Source organism: Penaeus monodon, chromosome 7 (assembly GCF_015228065.2).
Source record: "Penaeus monodon isolate SGIC_2016 chromosome 7, NSTDA_Pmon_1, whole genome shotgun sequence".
NCBI lineage: Eukaryota > Metazoa > Arthropoda > Malacostraca > Decapoda > Penaeidae > Penaeus > Penaeus monodon.
In genome coordinates this window covers 1,669,501-1,697,000 of record NC_051392.1, presented here as the reverse complement: position 1 = coordinate 1,697,000, position 27,500 = coordinate 1,669,501, and the positions used below count along the sequence as shown (strand labels likewise).

Here is a 27,500-nt window from a genome sequence, read left to right as displayed (position 1 = left end):
TATTTTTTAAGAAGATATATATATAAAATTATTATATATATTTTATATAATATTTTTTTTATATGGAAAATATTTTAAAATTTATAATATATTTTTTTAATTAAATATATATATATAAAATATATATAAAAATATTTTTAAAATTATAACATATTTAATAATTTAATATATAAAGATAATAAAATATTATATTTTTATGGGATATTATAAATAAATAATATATTATATATTTTTGGTTATATATAATATATTATATTATATTTTAATATAAAATAATAATATTATAATACACAAAAAAAAATTAAAAAAAAAAAAAAAAAAAAAAAAAAAAAAATAAAAAAAAAAAAAAAAAAACAAAAAAAAAATAAAATAATTAAAAACCCCAGAAAAATAAAAATATATGTTTAGTGGTATTATATATATATAATTATATATATATATTATTAATATATTTTTATAAAAAACCTTATATATATAATAATAATATATATATATATATATATATTTTATTTATTATTATTTTAAAAATATATAAATATTTAAAAATTTAAAATATATAGTAATAATAAATTTTCATATATATAAAATTATTTTATTTTAGATATATATTTTATATAAATATATATAATAAAAAATTTTATATATAAAATATATTTATATATATTTACAATATATATATAAAATTGGGGTAAAAAATTAATATATATTTTTAATTTTTTTTTTATAAATTATATATTATGTTATATAAATATTATTATAATAAACAATATATTGTAAAAATTTTACTAATTATTTTAAATTTAAATTTATTAATTATATATAATAAAATTATAAAATATATATTTTTATAAAATAATATAATATATAAATATAGTTTTTTTTAATAATTTATATATATAATATATTTTATATATATATAATATAAAATATATATATATTTTTATATATAAAATTCTAATTATTTTTTATTTTTAATAAATATATATTAATATATATAATATTTGGGGGTTTCCTTTTTGTTCTTTGTTTTTTTTTTTTGTTTTTGTATATAAAAATTTTAATATGTTATATTTATATTTTTCTTTTAATATTTTAAAAAAAATAATATTTTTAACAAATTTATATTTTATATATGTAATAATAATAAAAATTTTATATATAAAATTATATATATATAAATTTTAATATATATTATAAAATATAATATAATAAATATATATATTATATATTATTATATATATATATATATATTTTATAATATATATATAAGTATTTTATTAATAATATTATTTTATAAAATTTATGATTTTATTACATATTTATTTTAAATATATACAATAAAAATTATATATAATATATGGATTTATTAATAATATATATATATATAATATATATAAAATTTTATAATTATATATCTATATACTGTGTGTGTGTGTGTGTGTGGGTGGTGTGTGTGTGGGTGGGTGTGTTGTTGTGTGGTTTGTGGTGTGTATTTTTAATATTTTTTAAAATTTTATATTATATCTAATAAAAATTATTTAATATATATAATAATAAAAAATATTTTTTACACACCCACCAACATAAAAACCCCAACAAAAAAAAAAAAAAAAAAAAAAAAAAAAATATATTTATATAATAATATATTTTTATTTTAATTATAATATATATAAATATAAATAAAAATATATATAAATTTTCTTTAAAAGATAAATTTTTATAATATATATATATTATAATTATATAAAACAAAATTTTAAAATTTATAAATAAAATTTTATATGTTTATTATAATAATTTTAATGAAAAATTTATAAATATACAGATATATATAATATATATTTTATAATATATATATATTTTCCTTTTTTTTTTTTTTTTTTTTTTTTTTTTAAATATAATATATAAATTTATAAAAAATTTAAATATAATACCATCCTCTTCATTTTATTTAATATATTTTATATAAATATATATAAAATTATTATATTCTAAAAAAAAAAATTTAAAAAAAAAAAAAAAGAAAGAAAAAAAAAAAAACAAAATTTTTTATTGTTTTTATATATAGTATATATATTATATTTTTATATATTATATATATAAAATTTATTATATAATATATATAATATATATATTAATAATATAAAATATTTTATATCATAATAATACATATTTATTATAAATATTATATATAAATATATATATTATAAATATATCTATAAAATTATATTTTAAAAATATAATATACTATTATATTATTTTAAAAAATATTTTTAATATATTTTTATATATTTTTATATATTTTTTATTTTTAATATATAAAATATTTTATATTTTAATATATATAATACTATATATATTATAATTTTAAATTTTTATTTTATAAAAATTTAATATTTTATATTTTTATATTTTAAGGGGTCTTATTTGTATTTATTTTTAAAATCTATTATATTTTTTTTTTAATTTTTTAATTTAATATATAATATATCTTTTATTAAAATAATAAAATATTGTGTTGTTTTTTGGGGGGTTTTTTTTTATAAATGTATATATAATAAATAATAATATTTTTTTATATATATATAAAAATATATATATATAAAATATATTATTAATATATTATACATACATAAAAAACACCCACACAAAAAAAAAAAAAAAAAAAAAAATATTTTATATATATATATATATATAAAATAATATATATAATATATATATAAAATTATATAATATAATTATATATATATATTATTTTAATAACATATATTTTATATTAAAATAAAATATATATATTTTAATATAATATATTTTTATAATATATCCTAAATATAAATTTTTTTTTTTTTTTATGCATATATATTTTAAAATATTATTATATATAATTATATATATATTTAAGATTTTAATTCATATTATATTATAAAAAAAACCCAAAAAAAAAAAGTTTTATAAATTTTATATGGTATAAAATTATATGTATAAAATAAAAATATACATATATAATATTATTTTACCCTTATATTTTATATATATTAAGAAATAGATAATAATAATAAATAAAAATTTTTAAGTTTTTATATAGATAAAATGGGCTAAATAAAATAGATAATATTTTAAAATTTATATATTAAAAAAATATATAATATGAAAATATATATATATTATATATATTTATTATAATTTATGTTTTTTATATATATATTTAAAAAAATATATTTAATATATTTTATTATATATATACATTATAATTTGGTTTTATTTGAATAATATTTCTATAAAAAAAAATTTTGTAAGTATAAAATAATTATAGATAATATAATATAATAATAATAAAAATATAATAATAAAATTAATTTTTTAATATATATTATTTTATATTTTTAAATATATATATTTATGTTTTTTAAGAATATTTTCATACAAAAATATATTATATTATATAAAATATATATATATATTTTATTTTATAATATATTTTTAGGATTTTATTTTTCCCTTTTATATATATAAATATTTTTATACAAAAAATTATATTATATTATATATTTTATATAATAACTATATTTTTAATAAGAAAAAAAAAAAACAAAAAAGCATTAAAAGAAAAATTAAAAAAAATATAATATAATTATAGAAAAATAAAATAAAATAATATTTTAATTTTTATATCAAATATTTTTTATATTTTAAAATATATACTTTTAAAAATAATATAATTTTTTGGGGGGGGGGGGTGGGGCGAGGGGGGAAGAATTAAATAATTTTTAATTTAAATTTTTATATTTTAAATATTTTATATCATATATATATCTATAATTTTAATATATAATATAAATAAAAATTTTTATGTTTTTTTTGGGGTTTTGTTTTTTTATAATAAAATATATAATATTTTATTTATTTCCTATTATAAGATTATATATATATAATTTTTATATTATATAAAATATATCCATAAAAATATGTTTAAATTTGCTTTTGTTTTTTTAAATATCAAAAATATAATAAAAACATATACATTTTATGAAAAATATTTTTATTTTTATTATTATTAAATTTATAACCCCTATATATTTTTTTTTTTTTTTATTTCATATTAGATTAATTTTTGGATTATTTGGTGGGATATTTTGAAAAAGACCTATTATATTTTAATTTTTAAATAAAAATTTATCATATTATAAAATAAAACGTTTTTTTTTTTTTTTTTTTTATGAACCCCCCAAAAATATTATTTTAAAATTCAAATATTAATTTTAATATTAAAATTTTATATATTTTATTTTAATATATAAAATTTTATATTTTTTTTTTTTTTTTTTATGATTTTATATGATATTTTTATTTCCTATATTTTATTTATAATTTTTAAAAATATATAAAATATATATTTTTTAATTTTATAAAAATATATTTTTTTTATTTTTATATATATTATAATTTATTTTTACATATATCCGGGGCCCCCGCGGTGGCCAAAAAGGGGTAAGCGTCGGCCCTCAAGACGGGGGGGTCACGACCCCAATTTGAGTTTGGGGGTTTTGAGTAAACCGACCGCCGCGTTGTTTCCCTGAGGAAAAGGGAACTTCACCTCAAATTCCCCTCCCTAGCCACTGGGGGAAACCAAGCCCACCCCAAAAGTCAGTCCCGGGGTTTAAATAAGATGGGGGACTCGAAAAAAAACACCGGGGGGAAGGCAAGGGCCCAAAAACCACCGCTCAAAATTGGGCCAAGGGAAAAAATCATGGAACCCACATGATCGTAAAGGCTCCCCGGGGGGCAAAGGGTTTAAAGAGCGGGGACTCAAGACGCCCGGGAGGGGAAATCTGAGTTCGAGGGTTCGAGTCACCGCCCCCGCGTGTTTCCCTTGGGAAAGGAAATTTTCACCTCGATTAACCTGCCTACCCCACTGGGGGGCCGGGCCCACTCAGGCCCATTTGTGGCCCCAAACCCCCGGATAAAAAAAGAGAGAATTTTTACCAAAAAAGGGGAAACCACCCGGCACTTTTCCGTGGAAAAGGGAAAACGGGGGACCCTCCCCAACGTACTCACGCCAAGAGCACACAACGGGAAAACTGCAATTGTTTTTCATGCCCTGTGACCAGGGCCCGGCTCAGACTAAACCCTCCCGTTAAAGGGATGTTTATATAAAATATATATTTAAAATATATATATATATAATAATTATATATTATAATAATATATAATATATATATTTAGATGTTTGTGTGTGTGAAAAAAAATATATATACATTTTCCCTTAAAAGGGTATATGTATAGGGATATACCCATTTTTTCACACCCCACACACACAAAAAAACCACACACACACCCCACACCAACACAACATAAAAAGATTATTTTTATAGAAAATTTTAGAATTAATATAATATAATATTATAATTTTTAAATATATATATATATCATAATATAAAATATATATATTATATACAACATATATAAAATAATTTTAAAATATTAATATTATTATAATATTATATTTTATATATTATAAGGGGGGGGGGGGGGGGGGGAATTTTTATTATAATATATATATAAAATTAATATATTAAAATATTATATTTTTATAATTAAAATTAAAATTATATATCCCTATAAATATTATAAAACCAGAGAGAGAGAATAGAAAAATTAAGATAATAGATAGAAAAGAAGATAGTTTAAAATAGATAGATAAAAATATGAATATATATATAATATATTTATATATAAATAATTAAAGCATATCTATATTCATGCTTTTATAATATGCTGTAAAATGTCTTTTTAAAAATATCTATATATATATAATAATATTTTAAAATTATATATAATATAAAAATATATATATAAAATATATAAAATTTTAATTATAATATTAAGATATATATGAAAAATTACATACAAGTAAAAGGATGATATAAAATTACCATATATTATACAATAAAAAATATTTATAATATTTATATATAATTTTAAATATATTATAAAAATATATATTTAAAATATTTTTAAAATATATATATTTTTAATTATATATATATATATTATATATATAATATTTTATATTATAAATATACCACAAAATATATTTGTATTATTTTATTTATTATATATAAAATTTATTTTATTTAATTATATTGTGTTGTGTGTGTGTGTGTGTGTGTGTGTTTTGTGGTGTGTGTGTGGGGTTTTGGTTTGTGTGTAGGGTGGTGTGTGTGTGGTGTGTGCGTGCGTGTGTGTGGGGTGTTGTGTTTTGGTGTGGTGGTTGTGTTTTGTGTTGGGTGTGTTTTGTGTGTGTGTGTGTATTTTTGTGTGTGTGTCTATTATATTTTTTATATATTTTATTATATTTTATATAAAATTATCTATATATATATTATACATAATATACCTTTTATATTTTTAATTTTTTCCCTATAAAAATGTGTATATTATATATTATAAAATTTTTTTTATAAAAATAAAATATATATATAATATTATATATTATATATATTTTATATCTATAAAACATATATATTTTTAAAAATTAAATATATTTATAATATATTATATATAAAAATTTAAATTTTACATAAAACACATACACACACACACCCCACTTTACACACACACACACAAAACACACAAAACAAAACACAAAACACACCAACCCACCACACACACACACACACACACCCCACACAGGGCCACGCACACACACAAACACACACACCACACCCCCACACACAAAACACACACACCACACACACACACAACACACACCCACAAAACACACACACACACAAACTCCCCAAAACCCCTTCCCCCCGCCACCGGGCCACCCCATACCCCCAAAACCCCCCCCAACCCCCAACCCCCCCCCAAAACCCCAAACCTTTCCCACCCACAAAAATTTTTTTTTAAAGGTTTTCCTTCCGGAGCCGTCTTTAGAAAGGACCATTCCTTTCCTTTTTAAAGTTTCCTTGGACACAAGGTCAATTCCCTTTTCTTTTATAAGGGGGGAAATTCGACCGAAAAAAGAAAAGGGAAATTTTTTTTTTTTTTTTATTGTTCTTTTTTTTTTGGGGGGTTTTCAGTTGCGGGAAAATTTAATTAATTGTCAATTATTTTATCTGTTTTTATTTTTATTGGATTTCGCTTATTTTTGCCCTGCATAGATTTTAAAGCAGGAGAGAGAGAGAGAGGAGAGAGAGGGGGGGGAGCGGGGGGGGGGGGGGAGGGGGGGATTGGGGGGGGGGGGGGGGGGAAAAAGGAAAGGGGGGGGAAAAGGAAGAGAGGAAAAGGGGGAGGGGATGGGGGGGAGAGGGAGAGAGAAAACCCGGGGGAATGAGAGGAGAAAACGAGGGGGAAGAGAGAGAGAGAGAGAGACGAGATAGTTTGAGAAGAAAAGGGGACAGAGAAAAAGAAGCGGGCAAGAGACAAGACAAAAAAAGAAAAACAACCCCCACAGTAACCCCCCTCCCCCCCTTCCCCCCCCCCCCATTTTCTTCTCCCCTCCCCCCCCCCCCCCCCCCCCCCCTCCCAACTCAGCCCCTCATCCTGCAAGACAAAAAAGAAAAAAAGTGATGAAATTCCTGTAGGGATATATAGCGTTTCCACCTCTATGGCTGAAGGCGTTTCTGTGGTGGCCTTGAGTTGCATCTTGCAAGGAGTGACTTGCGGGAGGATATGATCGGCGGGGGGGGGGGGGGGGGGGGGCCAGTTTTGTTCTGCCCTCGGGGCCCGCGGGCGTTTTTAATGTGGGGGGCCCTGTTTTTTTTTTTGGGGTGTTTGTTTTTTGGTTTGTTTTTTAAAGGGGTTTTTGGAAAATTTTATTTTTTTTTTTAAAATGCCCAAATAGGTTTTAAAAATTATAATATTATTTATCTTATCACGGAAACCCCTCACGCCCCATACGAAACCACACAAAAACACACACAAAACAAGAAAAATGTTATATCGGGATACAATTTTTCCCGGGAAAAAATAGATAGAACAAATACATACTTTCCATTTTAAATTTTTCCTTTTATATACAAATTTCCCCCCCCCCCCCCCATCGCCCCCCCCGGGGTGCCTTAAACCCACAGACAAACAACTGCATTCATTTCCCAAAAAATTTTTCTCATGATATTTTTTGCCCCCAAAATGGGTTCGAAGGTCAACTTTTGCTTCCCCTGTTCCTCTTTCCGTGACCTCACTTTTACCTGTGACCTTGGCTAGTGTTTAGTGTTATATAGTAATGAAGGTATGTCTTGGGTAAAATATGATCACTATATTTTCTTAACGGTTTTCGTTTTTTTTTTATTTATGTTTTTTTTTTGTTTTAAAAAATTTTTTTTTTTCTTTTTCTGTTTTTTTCCCCCTTTTCCCTTTTTTTTCTCTTTTCTTTTTCTTTTCTTCTCTTTCTTTTTTTTTCCCTTTCCCCCTTTCTCCTTCTTTTTTCCTTTCGTTCCTTTCTCTTCCCCCGGTTCTTTTTTCCTCTCTCTCCCCTCCCCCTCTTTTCTCTCTCTTTTCTCTCTCTCTCTCTCTCCCCCTTTTCTCCTCTCCCCCTCTCTCCTCTCTCCTCTCTCTCCCCCTCACCCCCTCTCTTTCTCTTATTTTCTCGGCCCCCCCTCCCCCTCGCTCTCTCCCCGCTCTCCTCCCCCTTTTCTCTTCTCTCTCTCCCCTCCCCCTTTTCTCCTCCTCTCTCTCCCTTCCCCTCCTCCCCCTCTCTTCTTCCTCTTTTCTCTCTACCCCCCCCTCTCGCTCCCCCGCCCCGTTCGCTCTCCTCTCTTTTCGCCCCTCTCTCGCCCCTCTCCCGCTCTTTCCCCCCCTCCCTCTCCCCCCCCCCCCTCTCTCTCTCTCCTTTTCTCCCCTCTCTCTTTCTCTCCTTTTCTCTCTCTTTTTCCTCCTCTCCCCTCTCTCTCTCTCTTCTCCTCCCCTCTCTCTCTTTTCCCCCCCCTCCCCTTTTGGGGGTGTGGGTGTGTGTGTATGTGTGGGGTGTGTGTGTTTTGTCCCTTTCTCACTCACTTTTCTCACTCACCCCACGCTCTCCTCTCCTCTCCTTTCCCTCTCCCTTTCTCTCCTTCTCCCCTCCTCTTTCCCCCCTCCGCCCCCTCTTCCTCTCCTTTTTTCTCCCCTCCTCTCTCTCAAAATTCTCCTTTTCCTATTTTCTCTCCCTCTTTTCCTTCCTCTCCCCTTTCCCCTCTCTCTCATTCCCCCTTTTTCATTCTCTCTTTTCACCCCCTTTCCTCTCTCTTCTCCTCTCTCCCCCTCTCTCTTCTTTTCTCCTCTTTTTTCTTCTCGCCCCCTTCTCTCCCTCTCTCCCCCTCTCCCCCCTATTTTCTCTTTCTCTCCGCTCTCTTTTCGCTCTCTCCCCGGGTCTCTCCCCTCTTTTCCCCTCTCTCCCCCTCCCCTCTCCTCTCTCTCGGGTCTCTCTCTCTTTTCTCTCCCCTTCTCTCTTTTCCCTCCCCTTCTCTCTTTTCTCTCCCCTTCTCTCTTTTCCCCCACCCCCCCCCCTTTTTTCTTTTATTATTTTTACTTTTTAAAATTTTTTTTTATTTTATTGGTTTTTTTTTTTTTTTACCCCCTTTTTTTTTTACAATTAAAAGTATAAAAATTTTATTACCAAATTTATTATTATTTTTAATTTATATATAAAATATAATATTTTATAAAAATAATTTTTAAGGTTTTGTATAAAATATAAAATAATATATATAAAAATTTTTATATTTTTATTACAATTTTATATATAATATAATTTTTTATAATTTTATATAAAAATTTCTATAATAAAATATATAAAAATATTTTTATATAATATAATTTATTTTTTATTTTATAGGTTTTTAAGGTTTTGATATATATTTTGTGTGTGTGTGAGTGTGTATTATGTATTTTTTATTTTTGAATTTTATATATAAAATATATGGATGTGGTGTTTGAACCCACCACAAACACCCCCACACAACACACACACCAAAACCCCCACACCACCCCACACACACACCCCCCCACCACACACACACACACACAACATAAATTTAAAACCCTTTTTTAATATTCTATAATATATATATATATATCAATATAATATATATATAAAATATATATTTTATATATTGTGTGTGTTTTATATAAAATAAAATATTTTTATATATATATATTATAATTTTATATTATTTTTATATTTTATATACATATACATATAAATATATATAAAATATATGTATGTATAAGGGATTATTATTTTATATATATTTTATATATCCCAAATAATATAAATATATTATACTTTTAAAATTTAATATATATATATTTTATTAAAAATATATATAAAATATATATATATCAATTATATATATATATGTATATATATATATATATATAAAAATTTTATATATATAATAATATATATATAAATAAATATTAATTTTGCCCCACAACACACACACAAACACACACCCAACACACACAAACAAAACACACAAAACCACAAAACCCCCACCCACACCACCCCACCCCACAACATATATTTTATATTTTATTATATATATATTTATATATAAAATTTTATATATATATATATTTTATAAAATATTATATATATATATATATTATGTGTGTGTGTTTTTGTGTGTTTTATTATATATATATAAAAAATATAATAATAGAATATATATATTTAAAATATATAAAAAATAAAATATAAAAAATTTTTATATATAAAAAATTTATTATAATAAATAATTTAAAATTTTTTTAAAAAAAAAAAAAAAAAGATTTTTTATAATTATTTTTTATATATGTTATTAAAAAAGGTTATATAAATTTTATACATTGTATTTATATATTAATTTTAAAAATATAATAAAATATAAAAATATATATATATAACATATATAATGTGTGTGTGGTGTGTGTGTGTATGTGTGTTGGGGTGTTTTGTGGGGTGGGGGGGTGTGTGTGTGGTGTGTGGTGGGGTGTGTGGGGTGTGTGTGTGTGTGGTTTTGGGATTTATATATGCATTTTATTGGTTTTTATTATATATATACCATAATTATATAATTTTATATAATATATAATATATATTATATTTTACAACATTATAATATTTTAATATATATATAAATATATAATATATAATATATATATATATAATATAATTTTATATATTATGTGTGGGTGTGTGTGTTTTGTGTGTGTGTGTTTTGTGTTTTTGGTGTGTGTGTGTGGGTTGTGTGGTTTTTGGAAAGTGTGTGGAAATTTTTATATTTATATATATATATATCTATTTTATATATATTAATATTCTATATAAATAATATATAATTTTTAAAATTTCCTATATTAAAAATATAATATATATATATAAAAATATATATATAATATTATATGGTATAATAGTTATTTTATAGGTATAAAATATTTTAAAATTATATAAAATATAATATATATATATATTTTATATATATATAAAATATAATATAAACCCCGCACACAAAACACACAAAAAACACACCACACCACACACACACACACACACACACACCCCACCCCACCACACACAACCCCAAACTTTATATATAAAATATAAATAATAATTTATATATATATATATATATAGTTTTAGTTGTGTGTGTGGGGTTGGTGTGTGGGGTGGTGTGTGTGTTTATATATAAATAAGTGTTGTGTTTAGTGTGTGTGTGGTGTGTGCGTGTGTGCGCGTGTATGTGTGCGTGTTTGGTGTGTGTTGCGTGGGTGTGTGTGTGTGTGTGCGTGCGTGTGTGTGTGGTGTTGTGTTGGTGGGTGGTTGTGTGTTGTGTGTGGTGTGTGTGTGGTGTGTGTGTATGTGTGTGTGTGTCTATATATATTTTTATATATATTTTATATTAATATAAAATTTTAATATAATATTAACTATAATACATATTAGTTTTATATGGCTATAAAAATTGTATATATATATATATAAAATATAATATATATATATAAAATATTATATATTATATTATATATTTATAAAAATATATATATAATTTTATTTTATATTATATATAATTTATAATTATTTATTTACATATCACTACACACACCACCACACCTACACACACACACACACACACCCCACCACCAAACACAACCACACACACACACACACACACACACACACACACAACCACACGCACGCACACACAAACTCACAAAACCCCTTCCCCCACACTGACAAACCCCCATCCCCCCCACCCCCCCCCCCCACTCCCCCTTTTTCCACACCAGATCTTCAAGGTTTCCCTTTTTCCGGCGCTGTCTGCATAGAGTAGACTTTGTCCTGTGCCAAAACCGTAATTTAGACACAAGGATCAATTCCCTTTCTTTATGGGGTTCGACCGTAAAAAAAAAAAGGAATTTTTTTTTTTTTTTTGGGGATTTTTCTATTTTTTTTGGGGTTTTTTGCGACATTTAATTAATTGTCAATTTTTTATCTGCTTTATTTTATTTGGATTTGCTTTTTATTTTCATCTAAGTTTAGCAGGAGAGAGAGAGAGGAGGAGGAAGAGGGGGGGGGGGGGGGGGAGAGAAGGGGGAGAGGGGGAAAGGGGGGGGTGGGGGAGAGAGAGAGGAGAGAGAGAGGAGAGAGAGAGAGAAGAGAGAGAGAGAGAAGAGAGAGAGAGAGAGAGAGGAGGGGAAAATGAAAGAGACAGACAGAGAGAAAAGCGCGAGAAGAGACAGAAACAGAAAGACAATCCACAGTAACTCCCTCCCTCCTTCCCCCCCCCTTCTCCCCCTCCCCCTCCCCCCCCCCCCCCCCCCCTCCCAACTCAGCACCTCATCCTGCAAGACAAAAAAGAAAAAAAAATGATAATTTCCCGTAGGGGTAATTTCGTTTCCCCCTTATGGCGAAAAGGCTTTTTGTGGTGGCCTTTTAGTTTTTCATCTTGCAGGGTGATTGCGGGAGGAATGATCGGGCGGGGGGGGCGGGGGGGTCAGCTGTTCTGTCTTCAGGGCGCGGGCGTGTTAGCTGTGGGCGTCTGTTTGTTTTGTTTGTGTTTGTTTGTGTTGGTGTTATTACTGGGTTGTGAAATTTATGTTTTTTTTTTAAAAGCATAGGGGTTGGAACTTTAAAAATTTTGTTTTTTTTATCATACGCATACACGCACATACGCACACACACACACACACACACACAAGAAAATGTTATAACTGATACAATCTTTACCGAAAAATAGATAGACAAATACATACTTACATATATACTTCTATATATACGAATACCCCCCCCCCCCCCCCACCCCCCACCCCTAAGCCATTAACACACAGACAAACAACTGCATTCATTTCCCATAAAACTTCTCATGCATATTTGACCCCAATAGGTCGAAGGTCAACGTGCATTATATATAAATTTTATATATATAATAAAATGAAATATCTAAATCTTAAAATTTTTAAATATATTATATATATATTATATATATATATATATAAAAATTTTAAAAGTGTGGTGTTGTGTGTTTTTGTATTAATTATAAAATATTATATAATTTCTTAATTGAATTTATTATTTGGGGTGTGTGTGTGTTTTGTGTGGGTGTGTGTGGGGTGTTTTGTGTGTGTGTGTGTGTGTGGTGTGTGTGTGTGTGTGGGTTGTTTGTGGTTATTTTTTATATGGTCTGCATCATCAAATTTTTTCTTTCGAAATCTCCAACCGCAAAAGGTCCCTTCGAAGGCATTTATGATAAATGAAACGGAAAATGTCTCTTGTCTGCCCAGCATGTCAAGAAATTGTAAAACGTTTCATTAACTGTTACCTATTATTTATTTATTTTTTATTATTATTCCATTTTCTTTTCGTTGAACTACGTATTTTGTTGTTTGTTCCTAACTACATCCTAACTTTCTAAGGGCCCTTTCCCTTATTTTTTTTTGTGAAAATACATCATTTAAAGTGAAAACAGAGCAATACAAAATTTTTAAACGAAAGGAAAAAAAATATATTTTATCCTTTTCACCCTTTGGAAGTAAACGCTGCCTCTAAGGTCAGTGGGCGGGGCCTGAAAAATGACGTCACATCGAGTTGCCGGTTCGTTGATTATCGTCTTCCATGATGTTTTCTTGTAAGATTGACGCGAGAAATCACTGTTGAAAATTGATTTTTTGTCTGTTTTGAAACACTGAAATGTGGATTTAAATCGCCTTTGTTAATTGAAAAGCCCGAAAAAAACGCCGGGTAGGGTACGGTAAAAAAAAATTAGGTGTATACAATGGAGGAGACGTAAGTAATAATCAGATAAACTATCCTTTTATATTTTCCTTTATTTTATATATTCCTTTGTTCCTTTAGACACTAACAAGGAGAGCGACAGATAATCATTCTGGTGAATAACATATTCCATCTCCTTTGAGAAAGACCTTGGTCACAATCCTATCGATAAACTTCCTTTAGATCGTACGGGAAAATGCACCGTCATTATTTCTTTCTACGAAAAGAAAGGATTGAAAAAGTGCATGGGAAGGGGAAAAAAAAGAGAGCAAAATCTATACCAGGAATTATATCATAGGAAACGCAGAGAGAGAGAGAGAGAGAGAGGGAAAATGGGCAAACCTTTCTATTGCCCGTTTGGGGGTGGGGGCGGGGCCCCGGGAAATTTTTAAAAGCTTGAAATCAACGCATGGCAATCGCGGCCCCGGGGAAAGGGGCGGGGGATAACGACTGCCGATTTTCCCACCGCGAAGGAGCCACGGAAATCGATCCCGCGACGTCCTCCTTGCACACAGGCCTCCGAAAAGGGAATTCGGCAAATCGACAATTGCATTAGATCAAGGCAAAGACTCTGCCATTCACAAAAAAAATCCCGCAAGAAACGTGCGGATTGTGGCGGCGCGTGGCATCGATGCGGAGAGTGCGCGAGTGACGTCACGGCCGCACACGCGCCTTGGCTAATACTCGATTGTCGCGGCGACTGTACAGACAGTTTGCTGGTCCAATTTTCAGTTCTAAGACCATGTCGTGGTCCAGGGTGATTTTACTTGTGTTCGTTGGGATTAATCTTGGTGGTAAGTACACACGCAGCTTTTCCAAGAGACGACTGAGGCGAACTGTTAGTACGTGTGTTTCTATTTGTGATTTTGTAAAAGGGTAGGAACATTGAAATCTCCAGTGTGCCTCGCTCCGGACTGCCTCGCAAGGGAATTAAAAGGGGGAAAAAAGGGTTTTTTTAAAAATACCTGGGGCCCTCCCCCCTGGGGCGAACGGAGGAACCCCTCAGGCTACCCTTTCGCCCCCTTTTAAAAGCCGAGATGGAGAGTCTTAGACTTACGCAACCTTTTGAATCCGGTTGACAAAATGAGAGAGAGAAAAAAAGACCGGTCAAAAAATCAATTTCGAGCAGGCCCTTGGGCCCTCCCGAAAAATTTTCATGTTTCTGAAATAAAATCTGTAAATCGGGTTTAAAAATTATGTTTTTTTTTTTCTCATATTGTAAGTCTTAAGACGCGGTTTTAATCTGTATAGGATGCTGGAATTCCCGAAGGCATAGAGCATGTTAACATTTAGTCGCAGTTAGGGTATATCTGTATTAATCCAATAAACTTTTTTACTCATAATAAATTGAAGAAATTTGGATGATATTTTGTACCCATACCCGTGCATCTTGGTTAAAAAAAATATATCCTTCAGTACAACTCTTACGTAATTCTACCCCAAAAAGATTAGATATGGGATAGAAAATTTGTACCCATTATCCACCCAACCCCTCACCTTTATCCAATTCTACATTGGATAATATCCCTCTTTATTTGTTTTTTTGTTGTTGTTTTTATCCACGATATATCCCCTTGCTTCTGGATTCCCAAAAGCGACTGAAGGGTGGGGCCTTTTTTGAAACGAACCCTTGGGGTAGAAAATTTAACCCCATTCCCTTTTTAGTAAAAAACAAAGGGAAATTTTTTGCATAACAGTTCGCAATTTTTACGTTTTATCTTTTTGGTTTTTCGGGGCGCATATTTCGCATGCCCCTGCTCTCTTCTTTTTAATATTATAGTTGTAAATGTGTTAATGTTGGCATCTCTGTTGGATGCTGTGTGTTAAGAGGCAGGACTGTGGTTGTGTGTGATTCTTATTGTTGATATAATGTTTTTGTTTGTTGCAACACTGGTCTTGTTACACGCAAACAAACAAACACATGTACACATATTCTTTTTTCTATTCCTCTCTCGGCATATACATATGCAAAACCATACAGGGAAACACGCCCCACAAAACACGTAAAACGCACCGCACATCAACAAACACACACAACAAAACAAAAACCCCACACACCACAACACCCACCCCACACCAAACACACAAAACCCCCACACCCCAAAAACACCACAGCCACCACACAGCACAACCACACACACACACACACACACACACCACCCCACACAAACACACACAACACACCCCACACCCCCACACACAACACCACACAAAAACCCCCGTACACCCACAACCCCCTTTACCCCCCCCCCCCCAAACAAACCCCCCTACCCCCCCCTAAACCCCTTAACCTTCCCTTTTCCCCCCCTCCCTCTCTCCCTCCCTCCCTCCCTCTCCCCTCATCCTCACCCCCCCCCCCAATTCTCTCATTAGGTATGCTCGTCTGTCTTAGGACTTTACAAAAGGGGGGAGGGAGGGGGAGGGGGGAAGGGGAAAGGGAGGGGGAGGGGGAAGATCCGAGTGCCTGCCGTTTCTCAAGATCGGTTCCGGGTCCAAGGGCGGCCCAGACCCCAAAAATCAATGGAAGGTTTAAAGGGACGGGGGAAAAGGGGAGAGAAAAGGGGGGGGGGGGAAAAAGGGAGAGGGGAGAAAAGGGAAAAAAGGGGAGAAAAGGGGGGGAGGGAGGAGAAAAAAAGGGGGAAAGGGAGGGAGAAGGGGAAAAAGGGGGGGGAAAGGGGAGGAAAAAAAGGAGGGGGGAAAGGGGGAGGGGAGGAGGAAGAAAGGGGAAAAAAAGGGAGAAAGGGAGGGAGGAGGAAGAGAGGGGAGAGAAAGGGAGGGGAGGGAGGAGGAAGAAAGGGGAGAGAAAGGGAGGGGAGGGAAAGGGAAAAAAAAGGGGGAAAAGGGGGAGAAAAAGGGGGGAAGGAAAAAAGGGGGGAAAGGGGGAAAGAGAAAGGAATAAAGCGAGATAAAGAGAGAAAAGGTAGAGAGGGAGAAAGGGGGAGGGGAAGAAAAGGAGAAAGGAGGGGAAGAAAGGTTAAAGGGAGGAAGAAAAGCGGAAAGTGGTTAGGATAGAAAGGGGAAGCGAAGGAAAAAGGGGTAAGAAGGCGATAAAGGGGAAGAAGAAAGGGGTGAGGGGAAAGGGAGAAAGGGAAGACGAAAGAGGAAAGGGTAGATGGTAGAAAATAAAGGAAAATAAACAGGGAAAGGAGTAGAAGTGAGGAATAAGGGAAGGAGGAGAAGAAACAGAGAGAGGAAAAAGGTACAAGGAGAAGAGGAAAGGAGAAAGGGGTATAAAAAGGGTTGGAGAAAAAGGATAGGTATAAAGGGAGAGGGAAAGGCATTTGGATAAAGGAAAGAGAAAAGGAAAAGGAAAAGGGAATGGGGGAAGGGAGGAATGGAAAAGGACGGCAAGAAAGGGGAAAGGGAGAGAGAAGGAGGGAAGAGAAGGAGGGGAAAAAAGGAAGGTAAATGCGTGTGATAGGAGATGGAAAATAGAAAGGGAAGGGAAAGGGAAAGGGAGGAAGGAGAAAAAAGAAACGAAGAGGAAAAATTTTAAGAGGAGGGGAAATAAAGGAAAAGAGGAAAAGAGTGTTGCGAAAGGAGGAAAAAGGTAAGGAAAGAAGGAAAAAGGGGGAAGGGGGAAAGAGAGAGAGAAAAGGGAAAAGGGGAGAGAAAAGAGAGAGAGAGAGAGAGAGGGGAAGATAGAGGAGAGAGAGAGAGAGAGAGAGAAAAGGGAGAGAGAGAGAGGAAAAGAGAGAGAAAAAAGAGAGAGAGTAATAGGGCAGAAAGTAAAAGGGGAAAGGGGAGAGGGAGAAAAAAGGGGAGAAAAAAAAGGGACACAGAGGGGAAGAGACAGGGGGAAAAAATAGAGAGGAGAAAAAGAGAGAAGAAAAACAAAACAGCAGCAGACAACAGCAGACAGAAGAGGGGAAAGAGAAAAAAAAAAAGACAGAGAGAAAGAAAAAAAAAGGGGTGTAACAGGGGCAAAAAAAGAAAAAGAAAGAAACAGAGGGAGAGGGAAAGAGTGTAAAAGAGAAGGAAAGAGAGAGTGTAACAGAGAGAGAAAGAACAAACAAGGAGGGAGGGGGAGAAATTGTAACAGAGAAACAGAAACAGAGGCAGACGTAGAGGCATAGTCAGACAGATAAAAAAGAAAAGAGAAATTGAGAAAAAAAGAAATAAGAAAATGAAGAATATCATAAGGATTAAAACTCAAAAAGTGAAAAAATAAAGATGATATGGTGACTGAAATTATGGAAATAATAGTAGTCATGATAACGGTCATATGGTTAATTAAGAATGATGAAAAATGAAAAAAACATTTAACAATAAAAACGGGGGAGATTAAAAATGTCGAAAAAAAAAAAAGCTATGGTTGATAATGATAAATATTATGATAATGATGATAATGGTAATATAATAGTGATAATAATGATGGGAATAATAATTGTGATAATGGGTTTTTGTAATAATTAAAAAATAATGTAATGATTTAAAAAAATAATCTAATAAAATAAAAGCAATAAAAATTTTTAAAAAGGAAAAATTTATACAATCATTTTAAATAAACCATCAACAGATATATTAATGACAGGAACAGTTCACGATGACGATAATTACTATCAATTACGCCAGATGGAACTTTTAAAATCAGAATGACCCTATCTATTTTCCACGGGAATATTAACCCCTGATAGACAGAAACAATGATAGAAAAGAACAAGATAACCGAAACAATGGAAAAGGGGAGAAATAATGATGGGAAACAAAATGGAGATCAGTAAGATGGCAATTGAAAATAAATCTTCCAAACAAGCCGCCAAAATTTTGCATTATTTCACGACAACGAATAGCTAATCGTGTCATTAAAGAGGTGAAATAATGAAGCATAATGTAGTGACGAATAATTAGGTGTTACGATGTAGGAACAGATGTTGCATTTTTTTTTTTTTTGGTTTTCATTAATTTAATTTAACCCTCCCTCGAATACTGCCCCTTTGTCATTTAGTTCAACAAATAATGGTTACTTGTGCAAATTTAAATTATACGAGGGGGTTCGGGACTTGGGGATTGGGGGAGGGGAGAGGGGAGAGGGGGAAAGGGGGGGGGGGAGAGGGGGGAGGAAGGGGGGGGGGAGAGGGACCCGGGGGGGGGGGGAGGGGAGAGGGAAGGGGGGGGGAGGGGGGGGGGGAGGGGGAAGGTGGTAGGAAAAGGGGGGAAAAATAAGGGGGGGGAGGGGAAAAAAAAAGCCCGCGAGAGAGAAGAGAGAGAGAGAAAAAAGAAAAAAATAGAAGGGGAATAGGAATAGAAAATAGAAGAGCGGGGAAAAGAGAGAGAGAAAGAAGAAAGGGCGAGGAAAAGAAAGAGAGAGAGAGAGAAGGGCCCAGAGAGAAAGAAAAAGAGAGAGAGAAGACAAAGAGTGGCAGACATAGAGACAGAGACCTATAAAATTGCAAATAACTAAATTTAAGATTAGAAGAAACGTAGAAAGAGAAAACAAAGAGAAAAAAAGAAAAAGGGGAAATAAAGAAAAAAAATAAACAAAAGAAAGAAAAAGTAAAAAAGTGAAAGAGAGATAGAATACAGAGAAGAAGGAAAGGGAGATAAAGAAAATGAAAAGATATGGAGAGAGAGAAAAAGTAACGCAAGAAATGAATACACGGTGAGAGAAAAAAAAAATGATAAAATAAATAAATAAATGAAAAGTGAGGTTTCAGTTTTAGTGAAAAAAGGAAGAAAGAAGAGATACATTTTTTTTTTTTTTTTTTTTTTTTTTTTAAAAATTTGCATTTTTAAACTCATTCTGTTTAAAATAAAAGTTTTTTTTATACTGGTTTTTTTGTTGTTGTTTGTTGTTGTTGTTGTTTTAATGCAAGACCATCTTGTCAGATAATGACGATGATTTAATTAATTAACGCCGAAAAAATAATCGTTAGATAAACTTTTCTTTACTTATTTTTTATTATCATTTTTTTTCAATCTTTGTAATTTATTGTTTGTTAAAAAGTCGTTGTTTACCCTTGATTTCTTATTAATGTGACCGGTTTTTTTTTTTTTTTTTGTTTTTTTTTGTTTTTTTGTTTTTTTTTTTCGGGCTCGGGCTCTGTCCTTTCCGTGGTTTTCCCTTCTTTCCGTTTTTTCCTTTTTCTCTCTCTCTTTTTCCCTTCTCTCTTCCCCCTTTTTTTTTCCCTTTTTTCTCTCCTTTTTCCTTTTTTTTCTTCTCCTTTTTTCCCCCCCTCTCTTTCCTTTTTTCCTCTCTCCTTTCCTTTTCCTCCCCTTTTTCCCCCTCTCTCTCTTCTTTTTCTCTTTCCCCCTCCTCCTCTCTTCCTCTCCCCCTCTTCCCTCTCCCTCCTCCCCCTCTCTTTGGGTTTCTCCCCTTTCCCTTTCTCCTCTTTCCCCCTCCTCTCCTCTTTTTTCCCCCCTTTTCCCCTCTCGTCTCCTCCTTCCCCTCTTTCTCTCCCTTTCTCCCTCTCTTTCTTCCCTCCTCTCCCCTTTCCTTCCCTCCCTTCCTTCCTCTCCCCTTCATTTTCCCCCTCTCTCTCTCTTTTCCCCTCTTCCCCTCTCCCTCTTTTCCTTTTGGTTTTTCTTTTTCTCTCTCTCTTTTCTCTTTCCCCTTTTCTTTCCCCCTTTTCTCACCTTTCTCCATTCTCTTTCTCTTTTTTTTTTCTCCCCTTTCCCTTTTCCCCTTTTTCCCCCTTGTTCTTTTTTTCTTTTATTTCTCCTTTTCCCCCCTTTTTCTTCCCCCTTTTTCCCCCCTCCCTTTTTCTTCTCTCTTTCTTTTTCTTTTCTCTCTCTTTTTCCTCTCTCTCTCTTTCCCCTTTTCCTCCCCCCCTTTTCCCCCTCTTTTCCCCCTCCCCCCCCCCCTCTCTCCCCCCTCTCTCTTCCTTTTCTCCTTTCCTCCCTCTCTCCCTTTTCCCCTTCCCCCCTCTCCTCTCTCTCCCTCCCCTTTTTCCGCCTTTTCCCTCTCTCTCCTCTCCTCCATCTTCCCCCCCCCTCTTTTTCCTCCTCTCTCTCTCCTCTCCCTTTTCCTTTTCTCTTTTCCCCTCCCTCTCCCTTTTTCCCCTTTCTCTTTTCCCTTTTTCTTTCCTTTTCTTTCCCCCTCTTTTTTCTTCTCTCCCCTTTTTCCCCTCTTTTTTCCTCCTCTCTCCCCTCTCCCCACTCTCTCCCCCTCCCTCTCTCTCTCTCCTTCTTTTCTCCTCTTTTTCCCCCTTCCCCTCTTCTCTCTCCTTCCCCCTCCCCCCTCCCCCTCTCCTTTCCCCCCCTCCCCCTCTCTTCCCCCCCCTCTCTCTCTCCCATCCCCCTCTCTCTCGTTCCCTCTCCTCTCTCATTCTCTTCTCTCTTTCTTTTCTCTTTCCCTCATCTCTCCCCCCCCTCTCTCTCCCCTTTTCTCCCCCCACCCCTCTTTTCCCTTTTTTCTCTCTTTTCCCGTTCTTTTTCCTTCTCTTTCTCTCCCCTTTCCCCTCCTCTCCCCTCTCTCCCGTCTTTTTCTCCCTCTTCTCTCTCTTTCCCCCTTTTCTTTTTTTTTTTCTCTCTCTTTTTCCCCCTCTTTTCCCCTCTCTCCCCCTCTCTCTCTCTTTCCCTCCCCCTTCCCCCTTTTCCCTCCCCCCTCTCTCCTCTTCCCCTCTCCCTCTTCCCCGGGTCCCCCTCTCTCCTTTTCTCTCTCTCTCTCTCCTCTCTCTCCTTCCCCCTCTCTCTCTCCCCTCCTCTCTCCCCTCTCTTTTCTCTCTCCTCTCCCCCTCTCCCCTCTCCTCGTCTCTCTCTCTCCCCCTCTCTTTTCTCGCTTTTTCCCTCTCTCTCTCTCTTCTCTCTCTCTTTCCCCTCTCTCTTTCCCTCCCTCTTCTCTCTCTCTCTCTCTTTCCGGGTTTTCCCCTCTTCTCCTCTCCCTCTCCTCTCCCATCTCCTCCTCCTTTTTCCCCTTTTCGCTCTCCTCTCTCTCTTCTTCCCCCTCCCTCCCCCTCTCTCCCCCTCTCTTTTTCTTTTCCCTCTCCTTTTCCTTTTTCCCCCTTCCTTCTCTCTCTCTCTCTCCCTTTCCCTCTCCCCTCTTTCCCCCCCTCTCTCCCCCTCCTTTTCTCTCTCTCTCTCCCCCCCTCCCCCTCTTTCCCCAATCCTCTCCCTCCTCTCTCTCTCCCCCTCTCCCCTCTCCCTCTCCCTCTCTCCCTCCTCCCCTCCCTCTCTCTCTCCCTCTCCTTCCCCTCCTCTTTCCCCCCCTTTTCTTTCCCTTTTTTCTCCTCCTTCTCTCTCTCCTCCCCCTCCCTCTCTTTTCTCCTCCTCCCCCACCCCCTTCCCTCCCCCCCTCTCCCCTCCCTTCTCCTTTCCCCTTCTCCTCCTCTCCCCCCCCGCTCTCCCCCTTTTTTCCCTCTCTCTCTCCTTTTTCCCCTCCTTTTTCCCTTTTTTTCCCCTCTCCTCCTCTTTTTTTTTCCCCCTCCTCTTTTTTTCCCCTCCTTCCCTCTCTCTCCTTCTCTCCTCTCCCCCCCTTCTCCCCCCTTCCCTCTTTTCTTTCCCTTTTTCTCTCTTCCCCCCCCCCTCATCTTTTTTCTTTTTCCTTTTTTCCCTTTTCCCTCCCCCTCTCCCCTCTTTTCCCCCCCCCTCCTCTTTTCCTTCCCCGCTCCCCCTCCCTTTTTTCTTCCCCCTCTTTTCCCCCCCTCCTCTCTCTCTCCCTCTCTCTTCCCCCCTCCTCTCTCTCTTCTCTCTCTCTCCCTTACTCTCCTTCTCTCTTCTCCTCTCTCTCTCCCTTTCTTCCCCCCTCCCCTTCCCCTCCTCCCTCCTTTCCCCTTTCCCCCTTTTTCCTCCTCTCCCCCTCTCTCTTCCTTCTCTCTTTTCCTTCATCTTTTCCCTCCTCTCCTCCCCTTTTTTTTTTCCTCCTCCCCCCCTCCTCTCCAAACCCCCCCCCCCCCTTTTTCCTCTCTCTCTTTCCCTTTTCTTCCCTTTCTCCTCTCTCCTCTCTCTCTCTTCTCTTTTCCCCCTTTTTCTCTCCTTCTTCTCCCTTCTTTTCCCTCGCTCTCCTCCTTTTCCCCCTCTCTCTCTCTCTCCCCTCTCTCTCTCTCTCCTTCCCCTCTCCCCTCTCCCTCCCCCTCTCTCTCCCCTTTCCCCTCTCTCTCTCTTGTTCTTTTCTTCTTTTTCCATTTTTTCCTCCTTTTTTCCCCCTTTCCTCCCTCTCTCTCTCCTTCTCCCTCCTTTTTCCTCTCCCTTTTCCTTTTTTTTTTTTTTGGGGTTTTTGGGTTTTTTTTTTTTTGTTTTTTCCTTTTTTTTATTCCTTTTTTTTCACAAACCTTTTTTTTTTTTTGTTCCCTTTTTTGGGGGGTTGGTTTTAAATTTTTTTTTTTTTTTTTTTTTTTTTTTTAATATTTATTATTTTATTTCTTTTTTTTATTTTTATTTATTTTTCTTTTTTGATTTTTTTTGATTTCCCCTTTCCCTTTTTAAATTTCCCCTTTCCCCTTTTTTTTTTTGGCCTTTATTTTTCCCCCAATTCCCCTTTTACCTTTTTTTCTTTCCCCTTTTTTTTCTCCTTTTTCCTTCCTTTTTTTCTTTTTCTTTTTCTTTCCCCTTTCTTTTTCCTTTTTCTTCCCCTTTACCCCTTTTCCCCCTTTTTCCCTTATATTTTTTTTTTCCCCTTCTTTTTTTTCTCTCTCCCTTTTCTTTCCCCTTTTTCTCTCCCTTTTCTTTCTCTTTTCTTTCCCCCATCTTTTCTTTTTCTCTCCCCCCATACTTTTTTCTTTTTCTTTTCCCTTTATTTTCTCTTTTTTCTCTCCCTTATACTTTCTTTTTTTTCTCTTTTTACCCCCTTTTAACTTTCTCTTTCTCTCCCCCCTTATAATTTTTCTTTCCCCTCTCCCGTAACTTTCCCCTTTCTCTTTCCCCCCTTTTTTTCCCCTTTTTTTCTCCCCCTCTTTTTCCCTCATTTCTTTCTCTTTCTGTCTCCCTTATACTTTCTCCTTTCTCTCTCCCTTATATTTCCCCTTTCTCTCTCCCTTTCTTTCTTTTTTCCCCTTTTCCCTCATACTTTCTCTTCCCCTTCCCCCATACTTTCTCTTTTTCTTCCCCCTTATACTTTCCTTTCTCTCCCCCCTATACTTTCCTTTCCCCTTTTCCCTTAAAACTTTCCCTTTTTTTCTCTTTTTCCCTTATACTTTCTCTTTCTCCCCTTTTTCCTTTTTAAAATTTCCTTTCTCTCTCCCTTATTTTTTTTCCCCTTTTTCTCTCCCTCCCTTATACTTTCTCTTTTCTCCTCCCCTTTTTTACTTTCCCCCCTCTTTTTCTCTCCCTTATACTTTTTCTTTCTTCCCTTTTCTTTTTCCCCCCCCCCCCCTCCCTTTTTTACTTTCTCTTTCTCTTCTCTCTTCCCCCTCCCTCAACTTTTCCCCTTTTCCCGTCTCCCTCATCTTTCTCTTTTTGTCTCAAACTTTTCTTTTTCTGTCTCCCCCTTTTTACTTTCCCCTTTCTCTCTCCCCTTTCCCCTTTTTCCTTTTTTCTCTCCCTTTTACTTTTTTTTTTCCTTTTCTCCCTTTACTTTCTCTTTCTCTTCCCTTTTACTTTCTTCTTTCTCTCTTCCCCCTTTTACTTTTTTCCTTTTTCCCTCCCCCCTTTTTCTTTCCTGTTCCCCTCCCTTAAAAATTTTCCCTTTCTCTTTTTCTCCCCCTTTTTACTTTCTCTTTTTTTTCCCCCTCCCCTTTTCTTTCCCCTTCTCTTCCCCCCTTATCTTTTTCTTTTTTTCTCCCTTTTTTTTTTTTTCTCTTTCCCCTTCCTTTTTTTTTTCCTTTTTTTTTTTCCCCCTTATACTTTTTTTTTTTCTCTTTTCCCTTTCTTTCCCCTTTTCTTTCCCCTTTTACTTTTCCCCCTTTTTCTCCTTTTACCTTATTTTTTTCTTCCCTTTCCCCTTCCCCCTTTCCCTTTTTTTTTCCCCCCTCCCCCTCTTCCCTTTTGCCCTTTTTCCCTTTCCTTTTTCCCTTTTTTTTCCCCCTTTTTTTTTCTTTTTTCCCCTTAAACTTTTTCCTTTCCTTTTCCCCTTTTCCCCCTTTCTTCCCTTTCCCCTCTTTCCCTTTTCTTTCTTTTTTCTCTTTTTCCCCTTTTCTTTCCCCTTTCTTCTCTTTCCCTTTTCTTTTCCCTTTTTTTTCTCCCTTTTTTTCTTTTCCCTTTTCCTTTTTCCTTTCCTTTTTCTTTCCCCCCTTTTTTTTTTCCCTTCCCCCCTTCCCTTTTTCCTTTTTCCCTTCCCCCCTCCTTTTCCCTTTTCCCCCTTTTCCCCCTTTCCCCTTTTCCCTCTTTTCCTTTTTCCCCCCCTTTTTTCCCTTCCCCCCCTCCATTTTTTTTTTTTTTTTTTTTTTTTTTTTTTTTTTTTTTTTTTCCCCCCCCCCCCCCCCCCCCCCCCCCCCCCCCCCCCCCCCCCCCCCCCCCCCCCCCCCCTCCCCCCTCCCCCCCCCTTTTCCCCCCGAAAATTTCCCCCCCCTTTAAAGGCGAGGAATCATTTTAAACGGAAAAATAACACAGGTATTTTTTTTTTTTAAACGAAGGGAAAAGGGGGGGGGGGGAAAGGGGGGAAGGGGAAAGGGGGGGGGGAAATGGGGGGGGAGGGAAGGGGGGGAGGAGGGAGGGAGGGAGGTGAGGGGGAGGGGGGGGGGGGGGAGGGAAAGGGCAGGGAGGGAGGGGGGATTTGGGGGGGAGGGGGGAAAGGAAAAGGGGGGAGGGGGGAAGGGGGGGGAAGGGGAAAGGGAGGGAGGGAGGGAAGGGAGGGAGGGAGGTGACGAAGGGAAGAGAGGGAGGGAGGGAGGGCGAAGGGAGGGAGGGTGGATTCTTTCACCTCTTTTCCCCTCCTTCTCTCCCTTACCCTCTCCTCCCCACCCTATCTAGAGCCAATATCGACACCGTTGTGTTTCTCACTATCATTTCACTCTCCTCCTCTCCCCTCCCTTCCCCCCCTCCCCTCTCCTCCCCTCCCTTCCTCTCCCCTCCCTTCCTCTCCCCATCCCTCCCCCTCTCTCCCCATCCCTCCCCCTCTCTCCTCCCCCTCCCCCCCCCCCCCCCCCCCCCCTCCCCCGTATCCCCTTTCCTTTTGATCTGTGGGTGCTGATAAAAGGGAAGGAAAAAAAGAGGGGAAAGGGGGGGAATGGGGGGAAAGGGGGGGGGATTAAGGAGGGGGAGGGAAAAGAGAAGAGATTGGGGGGAGGGAGAGGAAGGAAGGGAGAAGGGGGGGGAAAAAAAGGGTAGGAGGGGGGAGGAGGAGATTTTGGAAAAAAAGAAAAAAGATAAAAGAATGAAAAAAAGAGAGAGAGGGGGAGGAAGGGAAAAAGGAAAAAGCAAGGAAAAAAAGAAGGGGGGAGAAGGGGATGGAAGAAAGGGAAAAGGAAAAGGGAAGGGGAAAACCCGGGAAAAAGGAAAAGGAAGGAAGGTACGAAATGGAAGATAAAACAGAAGACAAAGAGAAAAGAGGAACAGAGGAATAGAGTAAAGACAGGACAGGATAAGATAAGCAGAGAAAGGAAGAGAGAATTAAGGATAGTGAAGAGCAGACAAGTATAAGATAGTTTAGAGTAGTTTAGAGAAGGGTGAGATAATGGTGGGGGGAGGGGGGGAAGGGAGTGAAGAGACCCCCATTCTCTTCCCCAAACTCCGGGGGGAAACTCTCTCCCCCCCTCCCTTTTCCCCTTTTTCCCTTTTTTCCCTTCTTTACCTTCCTCCTCCCCCCTCCTCCTTCCTCTTCCTCCTCCTCCTCCTTCTCCTCTTTCTCCTCTTCCTCCTTCTCCCCTCCTCCCCCTCCCCCGTTTTCCTCCTCCCCCTCCCCCCCCGTCCACAAACCCCTTTCCCCCCTTTTCCCCCCCCTCCCCCCCTCGCCCCGTATCATCACGGTGGAAATTTGGGTTAAGGGCCCCCCGTTCATTCCGATGGCTTTTTCCCCCTCCTCCTCCTCCTCCTCCTCCTCCTCCTCCTCCTCCCCCCTCCTCCTCCTCCTCCTCCTCCTCTTTCCCCCTCCCCTCCTGCCCCCTCCTTATCCTTATCCTCCTCCTCCTCCTCCTCCCTCCTCCTCCTCCTCCTCCTTCCTCCTCCCCTCCTCCTCCTCCTCCACTCCTCCTCCCCCCTCCCCCCTCTCCTTCTCCTCTTTCCCCCTCCTCCCCCCCCTCCCTTTTTCCTCCCCCTTCTCCTCCTCCTCCCCCTCCTTCCCCCTCTTCCTCCCTTGCCTCTTCCCCCTCCTCCTCCCTTTTCTCCCCTACTCCTCCTCCCCCTTCCTCCTCCTCTTCCTCCTCCTCCTTCTCCTCCTCCTCCTCCTCCTCCCCTGTTCCTCCTCCCCCCCTCCCCCTCCTCCCCCCTCCTCCTCCTCCCCCTCCCCCCCTTC

At 35.5% G+C, this 27,500-nt stretch overlaps 1 protein-coding gene across 1 annotated transcript in view; it reads right to left on the bottom strand.

Annotated features, from left to right (window-relative positions):
- LOC119574926 overlaps nt 1-27,500 on the bottom strand; it is an 88,867-nt gene that overhangs the window by 49,157 nt on the left and 12,210 nt on the right. The window contains exon 5 of the mRNA XM_037922198.1: nt 14,921-15,090. Within this exon, the coding sequence (XP_037778126.1) occupies nt 14,921-15,090 (170 nt within the window). The remainder of the gene's footprint in view (nt 1-14,920; nt 15,091-27,500) is intronic.